We start from the raw sequence: 11,257 nt of genomic DNA, 5'->3' as shown, positions 1-11,257 counted from the left end.
TCCAAAAGCTTACATCAAGTCAAAATGGGAGATGTTATCCAGAAAAGGAACAAAATTGATGTACAGAGTTTCCCAGATAAAACTTGCGACGGGAATATATACTGTATCTCTCTTCTCGTTAATGGAATGGCACAAGACCTCGTGGCTGTAATGGGAGCGAGTCACCGTCAGCCCCCGGGTGACATTCCAGTCCAGGAGTCTCTCCCTTTACTTCATCCCCTCCCTCTCTCTACTATTCTTTAGACGTGCGCGGCCGCTCGTACTTCACTTCGCGCAGCCATCGGAAGTGACGACAAATACGCACCAATCACTGCTACAGCTGCGATCGGCCCCTACGTAAATACTGCGCCAGAACTCCAAGTCTCAGTTGCTAATCGTCCTTGATAATGGCGGCGAGGCACGCCGAAACGTCTGGCAAAACATCATTTACAAGGACGTGGCCTGGACCCAGAAACCAATAAAAAGTTTGTAACCTATCTAAAAAAATATATGAATATTGATGTTGGTAATGAGAAAAATAGTATAAGTTTCCGAAAAAAAAAATATATGTGGTTATATTTTTCGTCGGAAAATTTTCCCACTCAAATATCTATCCATCAATACAAAAAAAAAAAATTCTGTACTTTTACTTTTTCTGAAACCAGTTGAGAAGAAGTAGTTCGCAATACTACTAGAAAAATATTGTAGCTATATACAACACTAGGCTATTGTTATTTTTGCATAGCTATATTAAATACCTTTTTTCGAGATAGTACTGAGTATTTTTTTTTACGAAAATTGGCGCATAATTTTATATTTTAAGTGGGCTCTCCTTCAAAGCATAACCTTATTTAAACCATGGAAAAATAAAATCTAATATTCAAACCATTTGATTGAAATGTGTGGTTTTATTGTGCTTATTTAATGCGCGCCGTTAATACTCGCAAGCTATTCAGGTAACAGTTTACAAATAACTTTTATTGAAGGTACTGGGACAATACGAAACATAAATGCCCGGGTAAGAATCCGAAGCGAGTATTTACTGCGAACGCTATTTTTGTATTGATACAGTTCAATGGCGTAGCCAGAAATTGTGTACGGGGGGTGTTAAGAAGCATGCAACAACCCCCCCCCCCCCCCCCCCCGTATTAAAGGGGATGGTCCGGGGGTTCTACCCCGGGAAAATTTGGATTTTAAGGTGTAAAATAGTGCTATTTTAGCAGTTTTCGGTACTTAAATTTTAAATATTGTAATGGTAAAACATTTTATTAATTTTTAATATGAAATTGGTTAGAGTGATGAATAAGAAATTTAATTAAAGATTTGGTGCTAAGGGGGGGGGGGGGGTGTTTGAACCCCTAAACCCACCCCCCACCCCCCCTGGCTACGCCCCTGATACATTTTTTTTTGTGTGAATGTACAAATTTACGAATATCTGTGTGTGTAACAGGAATGTTTGTGTTGGGATGACAAGTGACGGTGTGTTCTGTGGCGGCAGGATCGTGAACTACAAGCTGAGCATCAACATGCGGTTCCGCACGACCTCTGAGTCGGGCCTGCTGCTGTGGAGTGGCCGCCGCAACATGACCTCGAGCAGCGACTGCGTGGCGCTGGGGCTGTCCGCCGGCCGCCTGCACTTCCGCTTCAACCTGGGCGGCGGCGAGGCGCGCGTCGACTACAACTACACCGTCGTCAGCGACGGCCTGTGGCACCGCCTCAAGGCCACCAGGCGAGCCGCGCCAGCATCTCCCTCTCCCTCCCTCTCGGGAAGCCTACAACTCACGTAGTTTCGGTTCCCTGCAAGAATTTTTCCGGAGATTTCCGAAATTTTGCGTTTTGGTACTAACGCCACTTCAGCCGCCTAAATCAGAAGTTTCCAATGAAAACAAGCATTTTTTAAATTTCAATTTTTGAGAGAAATCCGAAGTTGCACGAACGTGGTAGGGAACCGAAACTACGTGAGTTGTAGGCTTCCCCTCCCTCTCTCTCCCTAGCTGGGGCTGCCAACTGGCGCGTCATTTGACCTAAAATTCATATCTCCTAAACGTCACTTCACCTAAAATTTTAAATAATCCTTCAGTCATTTGACCTAAAAGTCATTTGACCTAACAGTCATATCTCCTAAACGTCACTTGCCCTTAAAGTCACTTGACCTAAAAGTCATTTGCCCTAAAAGTCATATCTACTAAACGTCACTTGCCCTTAAAGTCAATTCGCCTAAAAGGCCCTACTTGTCATTCGAACTAACAGGCATTCAGCCGAAATTCATTTTAGGTCGAATGACTTTAGGGCAAGTGGAGTGTACTCGGGCTGCCAACTGGCGGCCGCGAATTATTTTCAAAAACAAAACTGACGATCAATGTTTCTCTTCAAAATTATAGCCTCTTTTGACGTGATAACGTCTTTATAAATCGATGAACGCCGGCTGCACGCACGAGAAAGCATGACTCATTTGTCACGTTCCGCCTGAGCCGAGCGTGTATATTTTAACTAAACCAGGTATATACCAGGTTTATCCATACTGGTAACTCTGTTATATTTGCATACTTATGTGAAAATCGGCATATTATTAAACTGCGGCCCGCTATCCTGCCTAGGTTTTTTTTTTCTTTTTTCATTTGTGCATTTCGAGCATTCACAAGTTGGGAACCCCTGCCCCGTATAATGGGCCATGTCACTTGCCTCGGATTTGCCAACCGCTTCTTGGCTTCTGGGCTGAGGCCGTGTCCGTGGATGTGACGCTGTGCCCGACGGTTCGGCATGTCCTGTCGCAGCCGTCGCGGACTTGGTCTAAACTCTGAAGCCAATAATTAACCTTAGACTCAGGCCCTTGAAGCCTGCGCTCTAGTTTGAAATTAATTGTTTTGTTTTCAAGAGTAAAGCCTGCGGTCTTATATCCTTCTGCCTCTGTTGTTTTGTCAGCAGTTTTTTTGTAAACAATTTCATACAATGCCAAGTAAAAGTTGACATATCGTATATGCACAAAGTTTATTACTTTCGACAAGTGTCAAGAAATCTGGCCTCGCCAATTTTGATTTAACTCACCTGGTTACGCATAGAGGCTTAAAACGCAACGGGTCCTTCGAGATTATAGTGGGGCCCGAACCTCTTGGATGCACACTCAGTGCTCAAAATTTTTAGTTATGTCGGGGTGTTTGGTTCGAACCCACGACCCTCGCCATATGATGTATACGAGGCGTGATCAAAAAAAATACGGTGAATGAATTTTTATAGCAGCAACTGCTGACGCTACATCTATTTGAAGTAATAGCCTGATAGCCTGATCCATTGAGATAGCCAGTGTCAAGTTTGAACAAGTTGTGACTTGACAGTCGGCTTCCACAGCAGGAAGAGTGAGGTCACTTTTGCCGTGTCTGTCGCGCATCATGGATACAGACTTGGAAGTTTCATAGATTCATCTCGTCTCAGTCATAGGTGTGCTCAACTTATGTTTGCTTTCCCATTGGTTGATTTCTTAGTGAGAACAATTGTAGTCTTATTAGCTGACACTACCTAATTCGCTTACTTCTCTCCTAGTTGGTCATGGTTGGCTGATGGTTGTAGAGGGGCGTGTCCCGATAACTGCGGTCCAATCATGAACACGGAGCGAGAGTGTGAAGATTTTCATTCTAAGTTGTGACCTAATAAATTCTCGAATTTCCACATCTCAAATCATGGATTTCAAACAACGCATTCGTTTGCGAAACGGATATCAGAAAAATGGGCCATTGGCTTCCTCCTTCATTAAGTCAAGGCGCCATTCCACATCTCATTTCTGATCCAGAAATTTTTGGCTGAACAAAAGGTTCCTATCTGCCTCTTGAACTATCTTATCTTTGTTTTCCATCAGTTGTTAAAGAGTTTTAAATTTTTAACATTTTTAAAATCAACCCTCCATATTGGAGAAATTATTTATTTACCACATTTATCATCAGTAGAACCACAAATATTCCACCTGTTGATTGTGTTGAAAAGTAGACTTAATGCACATATGCATCTGCTTCACGCTTATGATTGGACTACAGCTCCCTTGACGACTCTAAGCCAATTAAGGACAAGGAGAAAAGGTGATTGCTTAGTCACGTGTAACCCGTTAAAAAATACGGCCTTATTATTGACTAATGAACATAAAAAAATGCTTGATTACATGTAAGCAAATTGAGTCTTGTTTGGAGAGAAATGAATTCTTGAAATATTTGTGGCTATAGTTATTAGTCAAAATAGGTCAACTGTTTATTCGTGGATGTGATAGCTTTAAAGATCTTTTAGAAATATGTTCTTGCATTCTAACTACATTCTAATACATTAATTTAATTGAAAAAAAAAAACTACATGCAAAGGTTGAAAAATATTTAAATTTGTATCTGATGCCCTTAAAGAAAAATAATGATTCAGTATACCATGTATTTGAAGATTTTTTATTGTCATAGTATTTCTGTGAATGTTGCCTCTACTAACGTAAGACAGCTAATGTTTGTGTGTGTGTGTCCTCAGGAACGAGCAAGAAGGATCGCTGTCGGTGGACAATGGACCAGCCATGACTAGTCGAGCGCCGGGCTTCCTCAAGCAGCTCAACACCAACACTGGCCTTTACATCGGTAATGTATCGCCGACATCCGCAGTCAAGATTCACTGATATGCTTCACATGTTTTAAAAACATACTTTATTTTGGGTTTACGATTCTTCGATAATGTTGTCGTTAGATACTGATGCATTGCAACCAACACAATGCACAAATAAAATCTTGGGATTCAAACTCGTGTTCTTCGGAAGGCGAGTCCAATGTTTCGACATTGCGGTACCTCTATCGGTACCAATAACAGAAGTGTAGGGTATGTGTGGGCTAAATACTTCCAGATAGAGACCCAGAAATTTTGCGGTTTTTTTTTATCACCAGTTAGATTTAAAACATGTATACCTTCTGGAACGGTCTTCTACCCTTAGAAATGCCTCATTATCAGGGTCCATTTGACACCCGAAGCTTTCAGAGCAATTTTGTCCTAGTTATGCCACTTCACGCTGGTGAGAGAAGGGAGTTGCTAATTGGATTAGGCGTGTATCAGTAATGTATCGCATCTCATACACATGCAAGCATACGGGCCGGCTGGCTGATGAGCTTCTCACTAGACTCATAACACTGCTCTCCCTGCCTTCCAAAAGCATGTTCGTCCCGAGAAGGCAACACATATCTTCCGATGTATTCCCTCAGTCAGTCCAAGTGACTTTTATTCGACCTCTCTTACCTCTCTGGATGCGATATACCACATCTTTAAGTCGTTTAAACACTTCGTATTGGCTTGCCCACGTCACTTAAAGCTTAGAGCATTTGCCTTTCTTTCATTGTGTGTTGTATAGTCACACCAAATCACCTTTCTAAAATCATTTGTAGTTAGCATCCAGATTGTACCTTGTACTCATCTAATCGAAGGTTTCTACAAGCTTCGTTATGTATAATTTTCATATCCTTCTCGGGATGATAGGCATAGTCGGTGGGGCTGGTTGGCTCTCGGCCAGGATGGCCAAACTTAACATCACAGGGTAGTCTCAACTCTTGTCCAAACACAATACTCACAGGAGTCAGTCCAGTCGAGTCACATATTCCATCAGAAATAATTTGATATGAAGACCCCAATCTTGGTGGTCAGCCACAACCTTGGCTTGCTATATTTAGTTTTGGGGAATGGCCCAGCAATGTCAGTAGTTACCCTCTCAAATGGGGATCCAACATTGTAAGACCTCATTTGTCCACGACTATTGTACAGCCTTATTGGCTGAACACGTGTCATATTGTTTACACCAAGATTCTACATACTGATGAACTCACCACTAGTAGAGCTGACGAATCTTGGGTAGAGTTGTAGTTACTCCAAGATGGCCAATCAATGTACCATCTTGCATTTCTTTTAGCTCTTCTTGTACTAGGCTTTTCGGGAGGAGAAGCTGCATGATAACCATTGTAACCACTTTCCCATTTGAACTTTCACAGCCATCGGTCACTGGATATCTCATGCCATGAAGGACGTCCCATATCCCTCTACAACTAGTCTATAGTGAGCCCTAGGTTGGGTCTTGTCGGTGAGACACTTTTAGGCCAGCATGATCCCATTTATCCTCACAATTAACAATAGTCGTACATCGGATGTTTTCAATTCATTCGTTCTTCTCTGCCCTTTAACAGTGATTGCAGTCTACATTGCATGTTCATCGCGAGAGGGCATCAGCACTGCTGTGAATTCAGCCTTTACTGTGTTCGATTCGGCAATAATACTGCTGTATCTGCTCAATCCACCTAGCGAATTGTTCCTCTGGCTTCTTGAACTCAAAAGCAGTGAATAATTGTCATTCCATACAAGTAATTTTCTCCCATATACATAATTGCGAAAAAGCAGCAGGAGCTTAACTACAGGTAGATGTTCTCTTCTGGTGATGCAATAATTATGTTCGGGTTTAGATAAAGCTTTGTTGTAGTACCCGATGACTCGTCCGCTTCCATCCCAAAAATTGGAAAGTACAGCACCCATCTCATTTCCACTTACATGTATCAAGAATAACTCTCCATGCTTATGTGGGGAGACAAGTATGGGGCTGTAAAATAGTTAGTGCCTCTTTGAAGTTCTGAAAGATATCCTCTCATCCATAAGTCCACAAGAACTGTATCTTTTCCTCTGTCAATTGATGCAGTGGTCTGGCAGTAGCTGAAAACACAGGCACAAAGCACTTCTAGTAGGTACAGAGACCTAGGAAACTCCTCACCTCATGTTAACTTTAGGTCGAGGCCACTCCTTGACAGACTAGATTTTCTCAGGGTCTGTCGATACTCTATCTTGTGGTACTGCACGACCTAGAAATGTTACCTCATGTTGGAACAAGGTGCAATTATTAGGGCTTTCTTTCAGTTGTGCACATTTAAGGGAGTTATTGTAGATGCCCCTTCATTGTAAAGTAATGCAGATATACCAGGCATGTTTCCAATTTAAAGCCACACAACCCAAGTTCCATCAATCTTTTAAACGTTTTAGGAGCATTACATAAAATAATTGCAGCACAGTGAAGTGGGACAATCCACTTCCTGTTGAGAAAACAGTCCTCCTTGTCCTCTGGGTGAAGTTCCACTTACCAGTTACCACTTTTTAAGTCCAGTGACAAGAACCACTTAGTGTCTGCAAGTGTGTCCAGAGTGTCATCAGAATGTGGACGGGGTAGCTGTTATTTTTGGTAATGTCATTCAGCTTTCAGTAGTCCACACAGAACCTCGGTTTACCATCCTCCTTTGCTACCAGAATGATTGGGAATGCCCAGGAACTCACTGATGCCTCTATTACCCCACCCTTCATCATATCTGGTAATCTACTCGGCCTCTTCTTGCTTTGCCAAAGACAGCTGTTGTGAGCCTGTTGTATGGGTTATTCATTGCTTGTGTTGATGCGGTGGTATACTAGGTTAGTTCTTCCAAGGTCAGAACCCCCAGGAAGAACACATTCTGATTGTTTCGTAGAAAAGCAGTAACTTCTTATGTTTCTTAAGGGGTAAGGTACTCCTTAGATCGTGTTTATAACTGCTATAGATTAGGGTTAAGTAGTGGTAGAATGCCCTCATGAGGGGAGTAGCTTCTCACTAGACTTTAAAAAGGACTCTTTCACCTTTGGCTATTGGTTCGCCCTGCTTCAAAACCTTCATTTTGTGACATCAATCTTGGTAATGCTGTGCCCGGTCAAGAGTCTCTCCAGTCCTATTGTCATATCTGGCTCTATGATGTAGCTCATGTTACCCCTAGGGTCTTCCTATATTCGGGCTGCTATTATCTGTTCATAATTGGATGGAATTGAAACCATTTCATCGACCACTACCTGCATTATGGGCAATTATAATTTATAGTGAGTAAACAATTCTACCTCTTCTCCTCTGAAGAAAATATTTTCCTAGTCATCAGAATTGCAGTAATATAGCCTAAGGGAATTTTTTCTGTCTCCCCATTTAACTGAGAGGTATTCAATACTTACCACACTCAAAATACTTCGGTCATCCGCCTCCACGCCCCCCCCCCCCCCTTTTCCCCCAAATCACCCTCCAAAAATTCGAAGCAGTGTTCGCCTCTGCATGAACTAAGAAGAAACAGCCTGCTAGTTCAGGGTTTTGCGCTTAGAAGCGATACCGTACTAAAAGCACCAGCGAACGTCACGAAGTGTACTGATCATTCTGACTCGCTAAAACAAATACGCCCCTGGCTAGGTGAAGGAGCATGTCCCGTAGCCTTATTTTAACCGGGCACCTGTGATTGTGCAGGTGGCATGGACAACATTCAGCACGGCACCATGAACAAGTATGTGATCGGCATGGTGGGGTGCATCTCAGACCTGATCCTCGACACCGACTACCATGTGCACCTCGTGCACATGTCCACCGCCGGCCGGAACATCAAGCACTGCGGCTAGGAGTGTCCCTCTCCGGAGCTCCGAGGCTACTGCTAGCAGGGTTCTCAGCGCCCCTGGCGTCCCTCGTCGGAACTCCGAGGCTACTGCTAGCAGGGTTATCAGCGTCCCTGGCGTATCTTGCCGGAACTCCGAGGCTACTGCCAGCAGGGTCGCCAGCGCCCCTGTCATATCTCGTTGGAACTTCGGAGCTACTGATAGCCTTGCTGTCACACCTACCCGGCTAGTCGAGAAAAACATTTCTCCTTCGCAATACCATTACATAAATAACGCTACAGAAGCGCAAATGGCACGCCCCCGCGTCCGATTGCCTCTTCATGCGTCGCAATGGTCGATTTTTGCAATTCCAGGACACTTGATTGGCAAATCGAGGTCTGCCATATTGCCTGCCCGGTTAAGCCGTCTTGGTGGTATATGCGACTAGAGTTCGCTTCTGAATGTGTAGGTATTCGATGGTACTAGCGGAAGGCTAAGTATCTCGGTGGGGATTTTCAAGACACAATTTTACTCTATTTGAGTAATTCATGCTTTAAAAAAATTGTAATGAGTCAACACTTGCAAGTTAACGCTTGCAGTACTATTGAAAAGAGTATGGCCATGTACTGAACAACTATTACTACTTCTGAACGTAAATAATGGTGGAAAAAGAAAATTGAAATATCATTCTTCGGTACTAAAATTGGCGTTGTAGTATGAAAAAATTCCTGCTCCTAAACTACGTTAAAAAATAAGCAAGGGAATAGCCAGTTAATAAAACTGTTCTGAACAATGTAACAGCAATCGATGGTTACTTGTTGTGTGATAGTTCTTGTTTGCGTGAAGTGTATCTTAACATTGTTTCCAAGTGCTTTATGGAAGATTTCTCTTCTTCTATCTTTCCTTGCGGTCCGAAGCAAGCCTCAAACACTCGTTCACTGTTCCGTGGAACCTGTGTACAGTGTAAATGTGCTCTACGTATTGTATTATATTAATAAAATACTGGCGTGTATCTGCAGTGAAGTGAAAGTGAAACTAAACAGAACTGTCGATTTAGTGTCATTAAGTAATCAAGAACACATTCGTTAACATTGTTTTCATGGTTAGGAAAGTGTCATCAGGGTTTAGAAAAGTTTAAACGTATGCAAATAGTAAGTGTCGAGAAGATGAATAACAATAATGAGAAAAAAAAGAGTCTGATAGTTTCGTTTAATTTTTTTTCATTTATTACAAAGTGAAAAGTTCGTGTTATTTGTAGTTGGTGTGAATTTAGAAGGGCAGTATGTACTTTGATGTTGCCATTTACGATTTAAAAGCACATTCCTCTGCACTTCTCAGTATTTTAGTCTGTAAACCACTTCCACTTTTTTCGTCCTCTCCACTTTTTTTGTATGTGTCTGCACAATTGTTTATGAAAATTGTCATCACTGTTTTGAAATGCAGCACTAAAAATGGCGCACGGTTTTGCTAAAATATTACTACACGAATATAATACGATTTCATCCAAATATATTGTAAAACATGTGTTTATATTTAACACTGCAACACAAGTGTAAGAAACATGACTTAAATGCAATTTCCTACGAAGCCATGAATATAACAGTTTGGAAACATATCATTTTGTGCAATGTCTAGACCTGTAGGGAATAGTTTTGTATGTTATTTCTGTACAAATGTGTCACTAAGTGTCTGCTGACTGGAATGTGGTGAGTTGAGTCACACTTCATTAAACTGCAAACAGTTGTTTCTCTTATTTCTTTACAGTGAATTAAAGAACTTCCAAAATTTTCAGGTCAAAAAAATCAGAGTATCTAATAAGGAAAACTTTCATTAATTTTAATATATAAAATATCTCAGGCTATGAATTTATTCATATCTGTTGATTTCCCTTTGCTAAACTTACTAATTTGATAATTGAATACAGTCACAAATGTGGAAAAAAATAGTGTTTAAGTCCTTCAATCATCCATCTTCAACCTTCAGTACAAAAACTCTTAAGTTCATTATGGTACTGGTATTCAATATTTGATTTTTTATATTCTAATAAATTGTTGTTTATGAGATTACTGTTTTCAAAAACCCAATTAAAATATTATAATTATTATACATCTGTAACTTAGGATTGTTATCCATACTGTAATACTGTTTAAAAATGTTTAAATCATCTTGATTTTAACTTATCACTTGGCTGTTAGCTAAAGCAATCAATCTGTTGTAAATAATAAAAATATGTAGTTTTTGAAGTGTGTCTTGACCGATGTATAAGATTCAGTACTAAGGTGTTAGCTGCTATATTATGTAGAGGCCTACTGCTAAGGAACAACACCATATGTTGACCAATGATAGACACACCCATATGTAGTACTGAATGTTAGTATTTTGAACAGTTAAAATTTACTAAAAAAAAATATTTGAAATCTACATGATATATTTAATTGCACACACTAATCACTATCTTGTTTGACAGATACTAAAATAAAGTCTAGAAATTTTTCCAACACTAATTGGAGTTAAGTGAGATCTTTATTTTGCCTGTTAAACATCCGTCCAGTTTCTGGTCAGTCAGTCAAAATGTGCTTAGTCAGTTTCTTTTCTGATACTAATAAACAAATAATTACCCCTACCCATCTAATTGAATGGTCTAAAAGATTATATATACCAGGGATCTGGTATTATGCAATTATTTGAATAATACTGCAGAAGTTGAAAATTTGTAGTCTTCGTTTTAATACTGTTTGCTTGTGGGGAGGAATTATGTTCTATTAGTTGCACCTGTGACAATGGTGAATATTAAAATTCAAATAATTCTGGCACTAGATATACATGGTAAACCAGAATATACTAAGATGCTCTTCTGAGACACATATTGTTG

General features: G+C 40.7%; 1 protein-coding gene across 1 annotated transcript; it reads left to right on the top strand.

Moving 5' to 3' along the window:
• Positions 1–837: 837 nt before the first annotated feature.
• On the top strand, positions 838–2,793 carry LOC134539199 (pikachurin). The gene is made up of 3 exons (XM_063381403.1): positions 838–935; positions 1,478–1,708; positions 2,754–2,793. Exons 1-3 carry the CDS (start codon positions 904–906, stop codon positions 2,791–2,793), a joined length of 303 nt encoding a protein of 100 aa, XP_063237473.1. The 5' UTR covers positions 838–903.
• The last annotated feature ends 8,464 nt before the right edge of the window (positions 2,794–11,257 follow it).

The sequence above is a fragment of the Bacillus rossius genome, chromosome 1 (assembly GCF_032445375.1).
Source record: "Bacillus rossius redtenbacheri isolate Brsri chromosome 1, Brsri_v3, whole genome shotgun sequence".
NCBI lineage: Eukaryota > Metazoa > Arthropoda > Insecta > Phasmatodea > Bacillidae > Bacillus > Bacillus rossius.
This window is presented reverse-complemented; position numbering and strand designations above follow the sequence as displayed.